This window comes from Strigops habroptila, chromosome 4, assembly GCF_004027225.2.
Source record: "Strigops habroptila isolate Jane chromosome 4, bStrHab1.2.pri, whole genome shotgun sequence".
In the NCBI taxonomy this organism is placed as follows: Eukaryota; Metazoa; Chordata; class Aves; order Psittaciformes; family Psittacidae; genus Strigops; species Strigops habroptila.
This window is the reverse complement of record NC_046358.1, coordinates 34,976,741-34,998,347: the sequence shown is the minus strand read 5'-3', so window position 1 is coordinate 34,998,347 and position 21,607 is coordinate 34,976,741. Positions and strand designations below refer to the sequence as shown.

Sequence of the window (21,607 nt, the reverse complement as noted above, 5' to 3'; positions counted from 1 at the left end):
ATGTTCAAAGGCACAATGCTACATCCTAGCCCCAGTCCCAGCTTGTCTCCCAGGGGCCCTTATCCTGAAGAGCTGGAGTGACAGCGCTGACTGCAGTGACAGCAGGAAGCCACGGGAGACATCTCTGCAAGTGCCAGAATTAATTACCTGTTTTCTTGGGCTTTGGAGACCTCTCATTCTCAGTGCAGACCAGACAAGATGCTGTATAAGAAAAGCTCCGTGTACATTGCAAGCCGAAAAACCCTGTCCCAAAGCTGAGCTCTTGAAGACTCCAACAAACTCACAAAGAATTTGAACTGTCAGAGGGGAACGAGGAGTCCCACAGATACTTACAGATTTCTGGCTACTGAGCCAGAAAACAAATTACGTTCCAGGGATACTGTGTTTTGAATGCCACTGCGAGAAAAGACCCAATTAATGGCAAAGGTCCTAGGTCCTGGAGAGATGCAAATGGCTTCTGTTAAATCATGCTCCTGTTAAAAATACAGCATTTTAGCTTTCATGACAACTAAGAAAAGCCTGAAAAGCACGATCTCTACACATCTATCTTCTTAGAGAATGGGGGATAAATAGAAAGCATTTGATAATAAAGAACAGTCACAAGCTGCAGGGCCATTTCATGGCTGGGGGGTCGGAACAGGCAACTCGCCGGCCCTCAGTGCTTCCTGCTGTGGCCACCATCTTCTGGCCCACAGCAAGCTCCGACTAAACCCAGCATTTTAGCTGTGTGGTTGCAAAGGACTCATTCATTCACACTGGGAACTGATGATAGATTGGTGTGCTGACAACTGCTGAAGCTGCAAGGAGCCTGAAGGAGCAGTGGGAAATAGTGAGTTAATGTGATCAGGGCGGCAAACACAGCAAAGAGCATGAAGCATTATCCTGTATGCATCTGCACAAGCTGCTCTGATATTGTTGTCACAGCCACACAGATGTGGAGCTTCACCAGAGCCTGTCTGGACAATTCAGCCTGGCCCTGCCCACAAGGAGGGGGAGCAGACAGGCGGGCAGCACTGTGCTGCCAGGCCACTGGGAGGGAGAGCGGAGACTCCTCCCTAGACCGCAGGATACCAAGGAGCAGAGTTGAAGCACACATGTGCAATCAGAGCAGCAACCAAGACTGAGTGTTTGCCTAGCAACATTTTGAATTTACACAGAGCTGGCTGATAGAGGAGGAAAAGAAGCACCATAAAAACAAATTGTAAATAAGAGTGATCAGCTCCTAAAGCTTAGCTGGGATGTGGGACATCTTTCCTTGGGTCCGTGCAGGCACCTTACCAGCTGTCATATCCCAGGGCAACAAGAAGATGCAGGTTCAGCCAATGGCAAGGGTATCTCAGACAATAGCAGTGAAGCCATGATGGCAAGGAAAAATGGTGGCTCCTGTTCAAAATCTTCCCCCTTGCACCTTCCCTCTGTGCTGCAGATGGTGGCTGCATGCTGAGCGCTTGCAGACAAGGCACAAGTGTCAGAACAGACCAGACATAATGGCAGCAATGAGGGTGATGTGTGTGATGTGTCACCTTCTTCCGTGGAACATATAAGCGGCCCAGGTGATGAAAGGGGCAGTGGGCAGGCCATACCGCTGCCTACCTGTTGGCACCCAAAACCCCCACTGGTATGAGACTCAGCAGAGTCTAAGAGCCAAAGAGAGTTATTTCCTTCCCCATCCGCCAGCAACAACTCCTTCTGGGCAGGGTATGGGTATATTCAGGAGCATTTCCCCACCTTCCCTGCCCCTCTGAATGGTGAATCCATCCCTTTGCTGCCTTCTAGCACTGGTACCTGCCCTCTCCTTTAATAAAACCAGCAGTTTTCCCCTGTGACAGCATGGATCTTCCAGCACAGGAGGAGGGAGCTATAAGGAGGGACTTGAGGTGGGAGACAGGGAGAACTCAGGGGTAAGAAACATCCGAGCCACCATTCCATCCACATGACTTAAAAGAGCAAAGGCTCGGGAGACATGGTGCTCTTCCCTGCATGCAAAGCAGCTTGTCCCTTGCAGCTACCTGGCTGTCAGATGAGTTCCTCCTGCTGCTACAGCATGGAGGTGCTGACAGCACAAGTGGAGTCCAGAGAGGATTTAAAGTGCAAGGAAAGACAAACAAGCAAACCTCCCTTGTTGAAGTGTTTTGTGAGCTTTCAAGCGTGAGGAAGCCCCAGGATGTGGCAAGAGATTGAGCACTGCAAATGTTTCCTGGGATGGTCCCCAGCTCCCTTGCCTCTACCTCTGTAGCCTGGCACCTCAGCTCTTTTCTGAGAGGTTTTGAATTTCTACTAGATTGTCCCTGGAGCTCTCATAAGTGAAGAACCACAGGCTGCTCCAAAATCATCTGTAGGCCACACAGAGAAAGGGGAGGCAGATCCTGGAGAAACTCACTGACCTGCAAAGAGGACAATAAAGCTCTTTTGCGCTTTGGAAGAACACAAATTTATGATGTTTTTAATTTGAAGTGGGTGTCACTGTAATCTACAGTCCTTTCAAGTTACACCACCAGCACTCATAACTTCCCTTGCCAAGTGTCAGCTTCACTTGTTCAGTGCCTTAGTTTACACCCAGGAAAAGAAACTTGCCCAGTCTCATGGAACAGTGTGACAGAACTGAGAATAAGCTCGCAAAAGCCAGCCCCCAAGCCTGCACTCAGGGTTCAGGCTGCTTGGGGAACAACTCTTCCTCCCCAGGGACACCCCTCCAACCTGGCCCAAACTTTGCTTTGCACGTGCTGCTGTGGCACTGTCAGGATTTGTCCCAGCTGCTGCACCAACAAACCCAAATCCCCTCTGGACTCCTCATTTCCAATTCTACATCTGTGAGTCTTCATGAATAATGCCACTCTGATCTAGCTGCTGCAGGCTCCCTGCTCATCTTGGGTACAGACTCCTGGGCTTGGCTAATCCCCTTTCTTTCCCCTTGCCACCATCTCAAAACCACAGACCACAATGGCTCTTTTCCTCAGACACCCATCCCCATCCTCAGGTGGGAGCAGGAGTCATTCCCAGCTGTCTTCTCAAGCTACCCCCTCAGGCCATGGTGCATGCAGTACAGCTCAGTAGCAAATCACAAAATACAGTTGCATAACAAGAAGCAAAAGGGATTCATGAGGGAATAATCTTGCTCATCAAATGATGAAGGCAACAGCTGCAGAGCTCACTGGCTGCCACCATGCCTGTGGTGAGAGCAGGACAGCATTACCAACCTTGAGGATTTGGGCTAAGGGGAGAGGGATAGGCAGAGGTAAGAGGAACAGTGAAGACACAGCTTTTGACTTCGATTTGCTACTTGACATTCCCAAGTTCCTCTTGGATCTCCCAGGGCCAGCTGGGGCAAGTTTATACACGCAGGTGAAAACACTCCAAGGCTGACAGGGCATGAAGTGGGGAGGGAAGCCAAAGGGCACCACTCAGAGAGCTGCTAGGCTGGGTATTGTTGACTTATGAGACTGTTTGACCAGGTTTGGCATTTGCAGATTCTCAGACCTTACCTCAGTTGTTATTCGTCTTGTGCTCTCTAGCACAGTGATGATCCACCAGTTGCAACTCCCACCAGGCTGATCTTTCAAGAAGAAACCTCTGCCTTTTTTAAGTCGCTCTATGAAAGTAAGTTTAAAAAGTCTACCTACCATATCAGTCTTGACACACAAGCTGAATTTGATCGTAAGACACAGCTACAGAGGTGTGTGCACTCCAAGCTGGTGGGATGCAAGCAGCTGTGGTCCCAAAGCTCTCCAGCCTCATTAGCATGGTGCTCTAGCTAACAAGCCTGGGAACTTGGCAAGCACTGTGTTACCACAGTTATCTGGCTCTCGTCCTACCTAGGGATGGTGCACATGGACTTGGATCTTCCTCTGGTTGTCCTCATGCTTCTGGACTGGATCATTCTTCAGCTGCTGAAACATCAGATGCTTTACTCCCTGTGGAGCCTCCTCTGTAGTTTCCCACATGGATTTGTCTTGTTTCAGAAGTGCTGCTGGTGCTCATCTCTGAAGCGATCATCGATTGTCTTCTCTCTGATCTCACCTCTGTCTGTTCTTTCCCTCCTTCTTGCTATTTGAATTGACACTACTGACCAGGGCATTGCCTACAATCATTTGACCTACTGCGATTGTCTCTGAGAATAGCATCTTTGACATGATTTATTAAAACAAAGATTTTGCATTTAATAGCACCCATTCCTTCATGGCAGGGCAGTGCTAGCATCACAACCTTTCAGCTTTGCACACAGCCGTCTGCTCTTAAAGCAAACCCCATGTGTTATTGCTTCTGTATGTGGGATCCTTTCCTGCTTGAGGTCTTCTCCTCCTCACCTATCCAAGCCATTCAGTTTTGGGGCTCTGTCAAAAATAATTCTCAAGATCAGTGAGAAATTTTGCACCTGCAAGCTCCAGAGTCAAAAATGCCAAAGCGTTGGAATGATGTACTTATGCCGCATTATAAAGCACTTTCCAATCCATTAGTAACTACATATAATGTTAAATAGCAACTGTTAGCAAGGAAGACTTAAAATCAGCAAGCACAGATAGCTTGCACCCATGAGTCCTACAAGAGCTGCTTGAGGGTATCTCCAACATACTTACTGTTTGGGGTTTTTTAATAATGCTTGAAACAAAGAAATTTCAGCAGACTTAGAGAGTATAAAATGGAGCAATACTCAAAAGGACCAACTAGGATGATTAAGTGTCGTGGATTGAGCCCAGTCAGTAACTCGGAACCATGCAGCCGCTTGCTCATTCCCCCCACTTCTTCCTCCCCCCGCTCCCAGAGGGATGGGGAGGAGAATCGGAAGAATGTAACTCCCACGGGTTAAGAGCAGTCCAGTAACTAAGGTACCATACAAAAACCACTACTGCTTCCACCAATGATAATAATGATAAGGGAAATAACAAGGGGAGAGGATACAATCGCTCACCACCCGCCGACTGATACCCAGCCCGACCCGAGCAGTGATCTGGGCCTTCCAAGTAACTCCCCCCGGTTTATATACTGGGCATGACGTGCTGTGGTATGGAATAACCCTTTGGCTAGTTTGGGTCAGGTGTCCTGTCTCTCCTTTCTCCCGGCTTCCCCTCCTCCCTGGCAGAGCATGAGACTGAGAAAGTCCTTGGTCGGAGTAAACATTACTTAGCAACAACTAAAAACATCGGTGTTATCAGCATTGTTCCCAGGCTGAAAGTTAAAAAACACAGCACTGCACCAGCTACTAAGAAGGAGAAAAAATGACTGCTATAGCTGAACCCAGGACATTAAGTAAGGAAGAAACTAACCAGCCTGATAAAAAACAGTAGAGAGAAAATAATGAAGAACCCAGCAGGGGGGTTATTATAAAAACATTTGAAGAAGGGTGTACAACTTTTCAGAGTTCAGCTTTTCAGAGATCCATCAGTTCATGCGTTTCCATCTCTGCCAAGTAGTGGTCTAATTCTTGATCCGTCTCCTACTACCTGTGTCCTGACAGTTTTTCATTAACTTTGATATCACTCATTACATCTTCATTCTGTAAAGCAGCCTTTTTGCTTTCTCCCTTCGCATGACTCTTTCATAGCAGCCTTTAGTAATTTGAGTTCTCACTTTCTGGATGCTTTTCTCTTGTATTTTAAGTCAATTAATAACTTGCTGCTCAGCTTCTCATGTTTGGCTTCTTTGGCTCTTCCTGGCCCTGCTTTGCACTGGGACAGTTGGTACTTGTGCTCTTGCTGATCTTTATTTAAATATCACTCCTCACACTTGCTTCCAATGGTATTTTGCCTGGAAGTTATCAAATGGTTTAAACTCACTTTCCTCAGCTGTACTGCCTTCGTTTACTTTGCTGTTCCCAGTCCATAAATCTTAAACAAAAATGTGCCATCTCAAGCATATTCACATTCTCATCTCAAACAATCCTCCCCACTTCTCAGCTAGTTTAGTTCTCCACATGTAACCAAATAGTTATTTTCCCTAAAGCATTCCAAGGGATCAGCACACTGCCAGGGTTGGACTCAGCTGACTCAACACTGATGCCTTCATATGGGCAAGTAACCTAAACTCTCTTTCTGGTCAGTGGAGAAATCCAGGTATTTCAGAAAATACATGGTGAAGAAAAACGTCAGATGAATGAAACCTGAAAGCTACCTTTTGTCAGCTGAGAGGATGTCAGCTGCAAGACTGCAGGATGAGTAGCTTTGGATGAAATCTGGAGATAACATAATGACTGCAAGAATGGTAAATATGGAAAAGCAATTTACAGCAATCAACACTTGGTAGACTATGCCTATTCAGATAAAACACAAACTTTCTATTTCCAGAGCATGTATCACATGGGCCACAGCTACAGAGTTAGAGATGGTGTATTAGAAAACAACTCAAAAGTGTATGGCAACCATAATCCTTGGATGTAAACCAGGAAGCAGCAGTTGGAGCAATGAACATTTATTTCAGCATATGGAATTGGGGAGACTAATGTTGGAGGACAGTGTACAATTTGGGAAACCATATGGGTAAAGTGAACAGAATGAGAAAAGAGGCACAGGAGACTGGGGGCTAGAGAAAGCAACTTGCATATAAAGTTTCTATGTGGTTAGCAGAAAGAAGATTAAGCAGCAGCTTGAAGTCAGAGCACAAAATCTGTATTAAAACACCAGGTTATAAAAAAGCCTCATTCTTGTTGAGGAACATGTAGCACGATGATAGCTGGAATTTAGAAGCCTAGAAACCTGGCAGGTTCAAAACAAATGCAAATGGAACCAGTCACCAGCGTCCACCCACAAGAGATCACTTACCTGCGGAAGGAAGCATTTCTTCTTTTAGAGGGCAGTGAAAAGCTTTACTTCAGATACTATCACCATTTTCTGAACAATACTTCATGCTTTTTGTTTATGGTTGCCTCCCTACACTCTAGCACAGCTTCTGCATCAGCAATTCTTCCTTCCAGAAGGACAGCCCTGATCAGACAATATCCAAAGACCAACTTGCACTTTCTGAAGCAGTACAAGATGTTAATAGGCTTTTCAGTAACCATCTATCAGCCTATTGTATCATCTAGTGCAGGCCATAGTCCAATTTCTAGCTGTCCTGGGTTTACTTTAGCAGCCCTTGGAATATGTTTAAACAGACTGGCTGGCTCTCCTCCACCACTGATCTGGACATCAATGCGTAGCCCCAAACAAGAAGGTAGTTTGTTTTTCCCCATCTAGTTTCACCCCAAGGATGGCAATCCCTTGTTACACTGTACTCAAAAGTATATGCTGCCCTGTCACTACAGCCTGGCATAGAGCAGATTCTGATTTACAGTAGTCAGCTTTATTAAAAACTCTCACATTCAGTTCACAGCAAGGGCTTCATTTATATAACATTGTGCATCCATCTGATGTTATGGACATTACACACTCAAAATAAGAATGACATACAGGAAAATGCTGAGTTCCTGAATAGAGTGCTTGATCTGTCAAATGAAATGTTCATAGGCAACCTACCAGAAGCTTGATGAATACACCCATTAAACCCAACACATTATACATAATTACTATTTAACCCATCTTTAACATGGAAAAATAAACCACCTTCAACACAGTGCTTTATTCTCATCCAAACGTACCAGTTTCACTTCCTGCTGCACTTATCAGTGTATCACTTCAACTGCAGTAAAACCTGACCTCCTAGAATTGAAGTCCAGCAACATTTGTGTGCTAAAAGCTGATGTAGATCACCGCTGTCCTAGATCAAACTTTCTAACAGGTCTGTTTAAAGTTCATGTTGTTACTTCAAACCTACATGTGAGGGAAAGAGGAAAGGTGAAAAAAACCACGCCAAGACACAGACACAAAGAGAATGCTTGAAAGAAGAGGTATTTATTACAAAATTAAATTCCAAATTCTACCTCATTTTCTGTATCTCCTCTACAAAATACACTTATAGCTCAAGGGAACATTCTCCCATTCACGCTGTATGATGCAGTAAGTGCACCTTAGTTAGAATACATTCAGTTCATGGACAGGTGCACGTGTGCACACATACACAGCATTAGTAAGGTTCAGAATATTGGACAGAATTACAAAAGAATCCATCTCACTGCTGCTCCAAACTCTTGCTCAGACAGGGACAAGTTCTCCAAGGACTCCTCTAAACAGGGCCTCTTGTAAAACACAATGAACTCACTTGGCAAAGCTTTAGGACCAATTACAAATTCAGCAGGAGTGTTTTATGTGCTAGTATGTCCGCTACCTCAGATATTATTTGTGAAAATTGTAGCCCTTGACATTCAAGTAAAGCAACTCACAACCAACCATGCAACCAACGTCTTGGTACTTTAAAGAAGACAGAGATTATTTTCAGTCCTGACTGCTTGTAGCCCACAGCCCTCCAAAGACAGCAAGTGTGCTATGGATGCAGTTTTCTTATCCTCAGCCTTCCTTACCCAGCAGGAAAGAGCCTGATGATGTTATAATAGTCCACACTTTTTTGATTTCACACACTTTTTGATTTCACACACTTGCCAATATGTGGAGTCACTCACCGCAAAGGGGAAAAAACCCCAACTTACCTATATTCCCCAGCTGGCAGAGGCACAGGGCACCACTAAGAAGATTTTCACATTGCCAGCAGTATCCTGAGAGGAAGAAACAGTGTTATATTGGTAGTTGGGTGCAGAGTGCCAACCCAGAGGGTAAATCATGCAGGCGTGGCCTCTGGAAGGGAAGCCACTAAGCATGGCAATAGAGAATTTCAGGTAAATGCCTGTGTTTCCATGCTGACAGCTGGTTCACTCTCGAGTCCCTTGAAAATGATTCTCAGACTGATACAGGAGGGAACTATCAAATAACACATTTGTTTACCTTTCCATAACAAGATTCTAGTTTTACTCTCAGTGCATGTGTCAGGTATTCACCCACTCAGGACACTATGAGGTGTCCTGTCCCACCCCTTGTTCAGACACCTGTAAGAAATGGATGCACAGCCTGAAAACTGGAGGAGAAGCAAAGACATGTCCTGTACTTTGGGCATACTTGAAGAAGCAGAAGGAAGGAGAGCGAAATAAAAAGCAGGTCCGGTCAGTGCCCTTTATGTATCAATAAGCCCTCCCAATCAACATGGAAAATGAAAACTGCAGACAAGAGAGTGGTGGTGGCTCTCTCACCCACAGGGCTGTAACAATGCTGGTAAGCAATGCATGACATGAAGTCCTCCACCTGGACCAAGGGCAACCTCAGCACAGGAATCGCTGTTCAAGTCTTCCTTACAGTCACGACTCTGTCTCATAGCATGAGTAGTCCAGTTCCTGGAAACACGCCAGCCCCTGCTGCTGGAATAGGTGTGTGCACACTGGTGTCCTGAAGCGACAGTTAACAGGAGCCTTTTAAGATGGATGGATTGTGTAGGATGAAGCTAGATGAGCCCAAAGGCCTTCTATCTATCCTCCAAAGACCAAAAAGGTGAAAATAGAGTTTACATATAAAAAAGAATTTGAAACAGGGAGCGTGGCAGCCTGCAGCTTTTTGTGATTTGTATCCACAGATACAGTTTGATGAAACACTTTACCAGTGATAAAAGGAGCCCTGTCAAGCAAAGTTCAAAGAGAGCAGCTGCTTCAGAGAACAGCATCTTCTGGCCTCAGAAAGCACCCGTAGCTATTTTCCACATGGCTGGGGAAAAGGACTAATAAGCAGTCCTCAAAATTAACCTTAAGTCATTCCACAAGCACAAATGGAAAAACTGAACTGAAGCAGCCCAAATTCCATTCAGAAAGCAGACTGCCCTGCACCCATTGCCTCACATCTGCACCACTCAGTTTAATTCAGAGTCAGTAAGAGAATCCCAATTATTGTACTTTGTTGACCTCACAAAATACTTGTTACCACAATATTGCAGCTATCACCTGACAGGGTTTGAGAATCAAAGACTGAAGGTCAAATTCTAACTAAAATAATTTTTCAATATTTTTCTCCTGAGAGAAAACAGAGCAACATCAATTTACACTTACTTTTTGAAAACACAACCCTTGGAGTCCAGAGGGTGCAGAGGAAATGTCTGCCCTCTCGTTTTCAAATGTAGACCTTTGAGTACTTCTAACGCCAGATCAAATTAATTTAAAAAAAAAAGAACAAAAAACAAATAACCAAACCAAAATAAACAAACAAACACAAACAAACAAACAAAACCCCCAAACCCACCAGGAAAAAAAAAAAAAAAAAAGCTTGAGCTGGAGGTTGCTCCCTCTTGTGGAATAGCTAGATTTTTCTTCACTGTATGCCTCCATCTCCTTACCAGCACACACAGCCTAAGAAACAGATTAATCTCAACACCCACCAAGTGCTCTCATAGGATTTTTGAAATGGCAGTCCTAAAGAAAAATAAACCTGGAAGCTGGGCTTGTACACAGGAAGGTGGGATGGGAGCATGACACTTGCCACCTTCAGCTGTCCAATCCCCAAACTCAGCTGCCAATCTCCACCCAAAAGATTATTTATTAGTAATAAAGGACAGAGGGACCTTGGAACACACTGGCTCATCTTCCTCAGGCAGCTCTCCTACAAAGCTGACCCCTTCATAATAACCCAAGTAACCAAGGTTACCAAGTCAACTTTTGCTTTCCCACAGATTTAATTTGATGAATAATGTTAGAAACTGTCATTCCAAAATAACAAGTTTCTTAGGGATTTTTTGCTGTTAATGATAAGGGCAAGCATGTGATTGTATGCGCTGGAAAAAACCCTGCACCTTAAATCATGGCTTTTATCAGGTCTTCTGGCAAATCCTCCCCACAGCAATGGGACTACCTTAGGGAAAGCTCATATTCAGGATTGCAAGGTATTAAGCCGATAATCTCACCAAGAGTAGAAGTTGCCAAATCACATTGCTACAATGCCAGCACTGCACTGTCTGCCAGCCACATTGCCAACAGGTAACAATTCACAGCTGCTGTCAGATCAAGCAGGATGTGAACAAGTTTGCAGCCTTCTCCCTCATCCTTCTTGCATATACATCACCTCTGTGAACCCCTGGCTTATGCAGTGGGAGCACTTGCAATAGCAACCGGAAAAAAATCATCAAACCCAGTAGCAAATTAGTGCAATGACTTCCCACCATGTATTACCAGCAGGTGATTAACATTAAACCTTTAGAATCAGAGGCATTGGTCTATACCATCTGAGTTATTGTCTATAGGAGTCAGCTTCTGGAGAGAGATGTGACATACCAAGCCAGAGCCTTATAACAGCAAGCAGCTGCCTTACTGAACAATGCTCTGGATCTCTGTTAAAGAGGAATGAAAGCAAGTCTGACTGGAGCCTCAGTCCCCCACACAGAACACTATGCTAATGCTGCCCTTCTGTGTTGTAAGAAATACATTAGAATTCAAGATTTGGTAAGAGAAGTGAATGCACAATTCATGCTTAAAGACAGACACACTCACCTGCTGCTCTCCCTGTACCTGTAATTTTGATGCAAGGCTGAGAAGCAGAGCAAGAAATGAAAGGCTTGAGTTCATTGAAACATACACAAAAGAGGTTTGCAAATGTTACTTGAGACAGGAATACAGCTGGAGTCTAAGTGTCATTCATGTTGGATGCTACAAGGTAGCAACCCTGAACTGACAAGAAATTAAAAAGGGGTAAAGAGTAGGAGATGGAATAAAACGAACATTTACAAAAATGGACTTAACACAGAAGAAAGGCACATGATAAACAGAATTCTGCTTTCTTGGAAGGGGTGGATTCAATATCCAATGGCTTTTGACACCTAACTGACAAAGAATTTTTGCCTGGCCTCGCCTTTCCTTCAATAGAGTAATCTGATGTTCAGCCATCTATGAGAGGGAACTTGCTCAATATTGGAATACAGCGAGCAGATACTATAGCACTACTGGCCACAGACTGGGCTGACAGACAGTTATGCAGATGCCACATTCATTAAGGTGAAGCCTTTCCCCTAAAAGCACAGGTACTGGCACTGGAATAGCTGGGATCAAAAGATGAATGACAGCTGATGTAAAATTTCAAGCTATCATTTCAGACTCTACTACACCCCCAGGAGTCCGACCTTCACAGCATGCTGGGGCAGAAAATAAATTACCTGCTATTCCCACTGCAATTTCCTTGGCAGTTTCAGACAGAATTTCGAAGAAGCTACAAAGTGCTGAGCTGGAACAGTGTGGCCCTGAGCACAGGCCTGTTAGGTGGTTATTATGAAATGATTAAAAGTGACAAAAAAGCAAGGCAGTATACAGGGATAAACTATCTCCATTTCCTCTGTCTGCAGAGGGCCTGGGAGACAGGCAAGGCACAGTGGCTCAGGGGGTTTCAAGCAGACCCCCTTCAGTCAAATTTTAAAAATTCAGGGTCACAACAAAAAACACAGACAGCAGGGCAGGGAAGAATATTGGTCCCCAGATACTTAAAGGAAGCTTTCAAAAATCTCGCTGTCAAAAAAGATTGTTAATCGTAAAAATCCTAATGTCCCAGACACCGTCTCTCTGTAACAGTGCTTAGATTACAAGGTAGACACACACGCATACACAATCATGCAACTACACACAGCCTCCAACTTGTGCTGGTCTGACTGCTAGAATGCCACTGCTGTTTGACTGATAGATATTGCTCAAAAGAATTGAGATTTAAGCAGCCAGTTGTCCAGGAATATAACCTAAGGATTCAGGACATGAGTCTTTTTAAGAGGACCTTCTCACAGTCATCCTCTGCATCTTCCAATGCAGGCAGTGCAAACAAATGCCAAAGCAACAGGGTTCTCCAGAGAGGGAATTTTACTGTCTCATATCTCCAAAGCACCAGAATCAGCCTGACACGCAGCAGATCTCATGCTTCCCATTCGCTGTTCCCAGACTCCCTTTGCTGGCTCTAGAACTCCCAGGAGTCCATCCACCGGAGCCCTGCCATGGGGCTGCTAGGATCAGAGGCCATGGGTCCTATAATCCCGTAGGACAGAGGATGGAAGAGGTAGAAGCTGTGGAAAAAACCAAATGCCCATCAGAGACCACAGAGTTTTCTGTCTCAAGAACATTGCAGCAATTAGTTCATATAGATGTCCTACAGGACCTTTGATTTTGGGCTGCTCTAAGCTCCACTGGAGATTTCCTAATCTCTGCTGAACACAATATACACATAGTACGGAGTCATCACAGGTGGTATTTTCTCTTAGAAAGCAACAGTTTTGGAGAAAAGCCTGCTGAGAAAACATACAGCTATGAAGAACGTGCCTATATTTGAGGGATCTGGCACCATCCAGCATTGGGACTAGAATCCAAAAACACTGAACTGTGGGTTTGGAGGAGAATAGTGTTCACACTGAGTGCTGGGATAGAAGAGATTCCCTGCAATGGAAAGATGTTCTATAATGCATTACTGGGACACAGATAATGAATCTAATAAAATTTGAGGGTTTAGGATTGGGCTTGATAATGTCTGACAAGTTCAGCAGAGAGACAGAAACAAAGGCTAATTAACAGGCAGTAAGGCTTCCATCAAGACAGTGACTGCCACACATTCAGAAGTTCAGCTTTCAGCACTCACCTGTAAATGATGAGCAGAACCAGTGCCAGGAACCCTGCTCCGTATACTTTTCTAGCTGTAGCGCTGGGTGACAAGAACATAGCACAGAACTTCAGTAGTGTGTCCCAGGTGATTCCTAGGAGAAAGAAGAGGTAGAAGTCAGGAGCAATGCAAAGGCCAAAGAACAGAGCTGCTACGTTCAGTCATAGACTGGGCTGACAAAGCTCTGTTAACACCAGAAGACCTTGTCAATTTTTAAATTAATTCACCTTGGTAACCTTCAGACCTATAGGGATTGTTTTGTATCAGGAGAAGGTTCTTTTATCCTACCTTTCCATTTGAATAAATGTAAAAGATATCTGTGCCCCAGATGCTAACTAAATTGGTACAAAATCACAGGAAAATCTACCAAGACTGAATTATAAACAGACATGACAAAAGTGAGGGCAGCAAACAAAGGGAAATAACTTGTATAAAAACATATATAAGAAAAGTGAAACAGGAGATAATAGGAATCGCATCTCTAAATTTAAATGCCCTAAGCACTAGATATGACTGCCTCTTCAGGGTGGTAACAAAAAACAAGACAATGTGGCACTGCAAGCTGCTTTGTGAAAAAGATTTTGACTTCGTCAGTGCTTTCAAGCACTTTGCACAAGCAAGCAGAAAACCTATACATAAAAAAAGAATGTTTAGTATGAAAACACTCCATTTAACAGGATTTCACCTGTTTTTCTGCCTTGTCTTCTCCCACACTCCAGTATTTACCTGTCAACATGCTGGAAAACAGCATAGCAGGGAAGTAGTGGTGAAAGTAGAGAACTCGCCCCATCATAAAAAAAGGGAGGTAATGAAGGAGCCAGCCCAGCATGATCTGCCCTCCACCACGTAGCACAACTCTGGACAGGTCTGGAACACAAATAAACAGAATTCAGCAGATAAAACTTCAGCTACAGTTCCTATTCGCAAACCTTATCACATTAAGTAAACTCTATGTTAAGACCAAACTAGCAATTTCTCAGGATGTACCTCAGACTAATCAGGTCATGCCAGTTTCTAGTGTTTTGTATTCTTTCTGCAATGAGACTACAAGCCATCCAGACGATCACTTTGCCAGCCTTTCCTGGAAAGAAATGTTGCCTCACTTTCAGAACCTGGAGAAGGGACTGAGAGCTCTGGTGTCTGCATGCAGCTTAGCCAATAACTTCTTGCATAATTGAATAGTTTCACATAACAGTTTAGAATTCCCACGAAGAAGTGAATGAAGCAGCCATTGATTTAAACTGGAATGGTCAAAGTATGACTTATTAGGGTTTGTGAAAAGCTCTACGACGTTGGCATTGGACACAGTAAAGGATGATTATAATAACAAATGCGTCTCTTGTATTTGTCATTTGCTTTGCATAAATATCAGGAAACATTTCTCATTTCAACACACCGTGCGTAGTAGAGTAGTACAGAGCACACTCAGAGCTTGAGAGCAGAGCATTGATCCAATTGGTCTGTCTCCCTTACAGCCAATACAGGTAGCTCCTTGCAGTATTTTTTTGAAGATCTGTCCTGTTCACTATAAAACTATTTGATGTATTAAGCTCTTTTCCTTGTGGACATTGCTCAATAACCCAAGCTCAGTGGTTTCTCATCCTTGGCACACACCTGTCACCCACACACTTTAAAGGTGCCTGTAAAAGGCATTTATGAAAAGGAAGCCTATTATCAGTAACATATGTGGGGTAAATATCTCTACTAGAAAAAACACCTTGGAAGCCTGCAAAGCAGAACAGGCTAAAACCCATGGGACCAGTAGATCTCTGCATCAGGAAGGTTTCTCTGACATACGTTCTATCACCTTCTCCTACTGATATGTCTAGATCAAATGCAGTCTAACACATACACATCTGGTCACTTCTGAGCTGCAGTAATCAATGTAACTGAGAGCATTTGTGGCCAGTATCTGGCTCTTGAGCAGTTCATAAGCAACTCCCATACTAGGGTGGGTGATCACCTGCAAAGCAGACCTGGTATGTGAGCTACTGACTAATCCAAGCCCTTGTCTCCTGCAAGCAAACAAGGCAACAAAAGCCTATTGGGACTTATATCTTTGGATCACTTTAAGATGCCAGCTTATACCCCGTCCAGCTCTGAAGTCTCCAGCAAAGGAGTGGTAAGACTTTTGAGGAGCCACTGATCACGTATCCTGCCTATGCATCTCTTCCAGAGCTCTTCTCTTTGCCTAAGTAGGTGTCTCAGAGTCCCTGCTGACTTGAGGATTTCTGATCAAGCCTTACAGGTTTAGGAAATTTGTCAACTTGTCAGGAATGGTCTGCCATGCAAAAAGTGAGATTTGTTCAGAGTGATTATTTCTAGTATAAAACCCTTTGTTTAAAGTCACATCATTCTGTGCTGCACTTTCAAAGCACTATATAGCTTAGTGTTTTGTACATGTAGCTGCCTGGAGTGTATTTCCTCCAAACCCCAGGGTTTTAATGCAGTATAAATAAATAGAAAAAAAAAAGATTTTTAATATCAAGATGAGCTTTTCTGTATCAGGAAACCAGAATGCTATAATAAAGATAATATAGTGCAGGTAGGATAAGAAGACTGACCTCACCTTTGAGTTCAGATGTTAGCTGGACACCTCTCTTCAGGGCCACTGCAGCGGAAACTGTTATGAGAAGATATAGTCCAATAGTGACCAGGTTTAGCCACCAAATCACCTACACAGGGAAAAAAGAAAGATTTGAGACTTTAGGCTGGACATGTGCATGTGAGAGGAAATTAAAAGCTACATGCAAGCACAAGAGTACAACGAGAGAGACAGTCCAAAAGGAGGAGGAGGAGGAGGAAGTGAACCATTGTCACTGGCAGAAGCAAGACTAAGCTAAAATTTGCAAAAGACATTGGCTTGGAACCTCCCACTCCAACTTACCGGGTTTCCCAGCAAATAAACCCGATAATCGGTCTCATTTACACCAGAAAAACGCAGGCCCTGAGGAAACAGATCAGAAGGGAATAAAATGGGTTTTCATCAGTCCAGTTTGTATTTCACACAGTGCCAAAGGTGAGACAAATTCAAATTCCCACCTATGCAGCTCAGGTGTTACAAAACAAAGCTGACATCTTCAACGAAATTAAGAGGTGCTGTGGTTCTTGAAGGACAGCAAAAACACATAAAGGAAGGTGGATTGATCAATATACCTGGTAATTGATGGGCCAGTGCCAAGGTTTGGATGTAACTTCATTGTCCTTTGGTTTGAGGGCAGTATTTCCCTACAGGTAAGTCAAGATAAAATTCAAATGAGCAGGTAGTTATGCTGCAAAGCCTGCCCAGAAATGTCTGGGTACACAAACATACATGAATACTCTTCCTGAGTAAAGCTGTTTTCTGACTACATAAACACATCATCTTCCAGAAATGGCCACAATGAGGACAATGAATGTTTTAATATTACTGTGCAAGTGAAAATGTTCTTTGGGTACCATTAGAGGAAGTATTCTCTCATTTATCTTCTTCAGCTTTTCTGTCACTGAGGGCACATGTTGCATAAGCAAGACCTTTGTTCATTAAGAGACTACTTCGACAGGTTTCCCTCCACTCTGAAAAAAAGGCCTCAGAAAGATTATTTCCATGGAAACTCATGCAGGTGCTTCCTTACCTGAGACAGTATTATCACTGGTTGCCATGGAAATGCTTAGCATTAATAATTTGCTTGACTACCTTCTTTCTCTTAGGAATCTGAAAAGAGCTTTACAAACAGTAGCAAATAAAACCTTAAACTCTTTTCTCAAAATAGTAACTTCACATTTTTCAGATGAAGGACTGAGAGCTGGAAGCAGAAGGGCTGTGGCCAAGAGTACAAAGAACAATCATGCAGAAAGACCGCAAGAGCAGTCCATCTCAAAAATATTAAATCCATCTCTTTTTTTCTTATATTCAGGAATAAACAGAGGAAAGCAGAAAAGACAGCACCTTGATGAACTTAAAAAAAAAAAAAAAAAGAAATTTTCAATCTTCAATCCAAACATTTATGGTTCTCCTGTCTGTTTAGCTAATTTTTCTAACTGACCACAGTAATATCTTCCTGCCTTGCAAATATTAATTTAACTTTAAAACCTTCCAGTAGTGTAAGGAAAATTACCAAGTCTCCTTTACAGAACTGAATTTCAGCAGTGGAGGGATTACATAAATAGGCAGCAGCTAGATCGCACCAACAGCACAGCCAGGTGTCGAGCCCAAGGCTTCCAAACTTTTGGAAGATTTAGCTGCAAGACCACCTTTTTTTCTAAGTATAAATTCAAGTAGGTTGCTGGGGCATGTAAATTCTGCTCTGTCTTGCAGCTGTCACCCAGATATCTCAGAAAATGATATTTCTTTCTGATGCAAGATAAAGAAGGAAAAAAATAATCTAGAATTAATGACATCCTACCTGGATCATAACCATATGGGATTCTAGCAGAATTTCTGCAAAAGAGGGCTTCAAAACATCCAGGCTGATATTGGGCACTTCAGAAAAAGAGATAAAAATAGATTAGAAGTCTGTATGGTTTACTTTTATTTGCCTTTTTTCATAATAAACTGAACTCTCTCCTCCTGTGACAAATCTGCTTCTAGCACCTTTTTTAATTCCCTGCGCAATTCATTCATATTCTAAACACAGAGGCTTGCAGTCAAAAGTATCCCCCAGTGAATTTCACAACTGATGTACTCATAGATTTCCTTTACTTTCAGGAGCAAGAGAAATAGATAAAAGTCCATGAAGCGAACAGATTTGTATTTCTAGCTGAAATTAGAGACATATTGTTCATAAGCTGCCGTTTATCTGTAAATGAGCCATGAGTGTGGGAATGTAAAATGCATTACAACAAAAGAGAAAATTCTACCCAGTCAACAGCCCAGGATTTCTCTCCTTCGGTTTGCATACAGTCACTCTGAAAGGTTGAAGAACACTAGGTTTTTTAATAACTCAGCCCAAGTCATCTGCAATTCATGGGATGAAAATTGTATCAAATTATTCAGGCCAAATGAGGCTGTGACACATATTTAACTCCTGGATGAGGCTGCAAGGCCCATCTGTCTTTATTGGCAAACTTGGTTCTCTGTCACACTTCTATTCATTTCTTGATGGTACTGCAAAGTCATTATTTAGCATGCCTCCAGTAAGAGAGGGAAGGACAGAACAAGGTGGATCTCAGCTTTTAAGAAAAAAAAAAACCCAACATCAAAGTATGTATGACATTTTCATATCGATGACAGTAATTCCCAATCAAACCAATTATGTTAATAATATGTTAATGTTAATAACAGCCTCTACTGCAGTGCCCATAAAACGTCACACTTTTGTTACCAATGAAGATCTCAAAATCCTTTAAGAAGTCTTTATGTTTCCACTACATTTAGAGCATTATCACCAGCTTAGAGTATAAACAGTGAAGTGGAAAAAAGCTATGCATCTCTGAACGACTGACCCAAGTTCAGCAAGTTCATGCCTGATTTGGAAAAGAACCACAAACTCCAAACACTGAATGCCAGTTCTTGCCATCTGATAGCTCATCCCTTTCTTTAACAACAAGCCAAGACACACTCTCAAATGAAAAGGAAATAAATGACTTACACTTAGGGTTAATATGATCTTCAAAGTTCCAGAGGGAATTGGGAGTCTCCTTCAGGTATGGCGTGCAGGTGACTTCCAATTGTTCCCAACCCCTGAGGAACAGCAGAACAGTCAGTCACCATCCCACAGATGATCATTCCATACTTCCAGCTCATGTCTGATTTTTTCCCCATCTACCTTTATACTTCCCCACAACACCTACCACAACACTCAACCCCAGCCCCTGCACTCTTACACGCTCTAAGCACTATCTAGAAACTAAACCGGATTTGCAAGGTAGCCAGCATCAAAATGCTACTAAATATGTGAACCACATTTCTAACTTTGGGCATCTAAACTAAAACCAAAACCTAAGTCCATACATAGCTAGTGGGATCTTTGAAGATGATGCACATTGACAAGTACAAACTACATAAAGTCAACCCTTTCAGTCTCTCCAGAAGAAAATGACCATCATTAACTAAATCTATGCCTACAGCAACTGCATTACAGAAATGAAAGAATGACTTCAGAGGATCCCGCCAACTGTTCATTTAGTCTGTCACCCTATTTCTAGCAGGTGACATCAAAAACTTTGGGAGAAAGTGCATCAAATCCCACAGTAATGTAATAGATTAATAAGGAATTTTCTACCAATCACCACTTAGCAGACTTAACTCCACTAATTTATTAATTCCATTCATTAATCACCATTTCATTCTCTGAAGGACAGTTATTACCACCCTTTAAATTCCAAAAAAAAAAAAAAAAAAAAAATCCAGTATACTCTAACCATTCTTATTTGCAGTTAACATTTTTTCCCCTCAGCTTTTAATGTCATCAATATTTTGTGTCAATAAGTTCCCTTCACAGGGTAAATTTGTGTTAGGGGAAAAAAAACCCCACTCCCTTTCTTGAATGCTGTTGACAGAGGTAGCAATTTATTTTTTAGAAAACCAATCACACTATTTACTCATGAGCCCAGTGTTACTGGTAAAGCCTAAATGGCACTTGCATTCCTGACCAGTCACCAGAGGTATCTGCCCGCGCTCACTATGATTCAGCATCCACAGGATTCCTTAGAAGCCCTTTTTACCACAACACAGTAAAGGGAAACCTAAGCTAGCAGTAACGGAGGCTGCTCTGGAAACAGAAGCAACACGACAGCACAGCCTGCTGCTTCAGGATCTGTGTTAGCATCCCACACAGTACAGTTTCGCAGATACACCAGCTTGCTTGGCATTAGTCTGGATGTCTCTGCATATACTTAATTTTAATGATAAAAATATATAATTCAAGGACATACTAAATCCTGACCCCTGCTCATATCAGCTTTTTACCGCTGCCCCCGCTTCAGATGTTTCATGCAAAAATGGCAGAAAGTCTTCCAATCACAAAATAAATGAATGCCAATAAAAAGAAATTTGGAGGATTATGGTATGGAACAGCATGAATTGTCCCAGTTTCCAGCAATTTTTGTGAACCCCAAGGATAAAATGGACCTCAAAGAACACACGTGTCGTCTCCTCCCGGACTTAACAGATTACAAGATCTACACCCATGCCATTGTTGGATCTCTTATAAGCGATATGATTTTTCAGAGCTCTATACCTTCACTGTAACAGACTGCATAACCCTACCTCAGATCTTTTCCTGTGGTTATATTTTTAGTACCTGCTAGTCACTTTTTTATTGTTTTAAAGACAAAAAAATTGAGGAAATATGGTTATTGCTTAGTTTAAAAGTACTATTGGGCAAAGGAACATGTCAGCTCAAGGCCTTGCAGGGGTGGAGGAAGATTACAAGCTATTTACCATTTTGGCAGAATCTTTCCAGAAGAGCCCAACATACATCCTGTGGCCACATGGGTTAGCCGGACTTGACCCCGTAGTACTCTGATGAGCTTCCCAGCCTGTCTGCCCACCACTTCAATCCGCCAAAAATCATTGGAGTCTCCTGTTCCGTTCTATCATGCAAAAATACCATAGGAGAAAAAACCAAAACAAAACAAACCCCACCAAAAAAACCCAAAAAACTAAAAGACATATGTGATTGAAACACTGCAAATACGAACTTCTGAAACTCTAATGGTGGCAAAGCTAAACAAAGGAGTCCAGGCTACCCTCGCTCAGACTTCACAGAAGAGATTCCCCATCAGGAAGAGATGGTTCTAGACATGAGCAACCGCTCACAAATACATTTTTATCTTGCCAATCTTAAATATTTTTGCTTCCAATTCATCCTTGACTGTGGCTCAGAGTTACATTTTAAACAGGGGTAACCTGGCAGCCTCACAAAAGGGGTTCAGGCAACAGCCTCTTGCGTTTGGAAATTCAGCCCTCAAAGCAGATTTCATTTTTGTGATTCAAAATTCTGTCATCATTCTGTCAAAAAAAGGCACTTGTCTATGTGACAAGGCCAAATACATAAAATAATACTTGTCAGAGCAACTTCAAGGTTGCTCAGTTTGGCATTTCAGGAGTTGAATAATGCCAAAGCTAGACTGGCAGTAAAAGCTTAAATTATTTTCTTGTCTGTGTTCAC

The 21,607-nt window shown here is 42.8% G+C and overlaps 1 protein-coding gene across 4 annotated transcripts in view; it reads right to left on the bottom strand.

Moving 5' to 3' along the window:
• Positions 1–6,386: 6,386 nt before the first annotated feature.
• Positions 6,387–21,607, bottom strand: part of POMT2 (protein O-mannosyltransferase 2) — a 30,778-nt gene continuing 15,557 nt past the window's right edge. For 2 of the 4 annotated variants that reach the window (XM_030481544.1, XM_030481545.1), the window contains exons 13-21: positions 20,878–21,029; positions 19,085–19,176; positions 17,900–17,976; positions 16,671–16,742; positions 16,402–16,461; positions 16,084–16,189; positions 14,241–14,381; positions 13,494–13,608; positions 7,800–12,927 (exon numbers count right to left, since the gene is read on the bottom strand). In XM_030481544.1, the coding sequence (XP_030337404.1) occupies positions 12,822–12,927; positions 13,494–13,608; positions 14,241–14,381; positions 16,084–16,189; positions 16,402–16,461; positions 16,671–16,742; positions 17,900–17,976; positions 19,085–19,176; positions 20,878–21,029 (921 nt within the window). In that variant the 3' untranslated portion in view covers positions 7,800–12,821. Of the gene's footprint in view, positions 7,740–7,799; positions 12,928–13,493; positions 13,609–14,240; positions 14,382–16,078; positions 16,190–16,401; positions 16,462–16,670; positions 16,743–17,899; positions 17,977–19,084; positions 19,177–20,877; positions 21,030–21,607 lie in introns of those variants that run through there. The other 2 variants (XR_003990826.1, XR_003990828.1) reach the window with 2 other exon arrangements.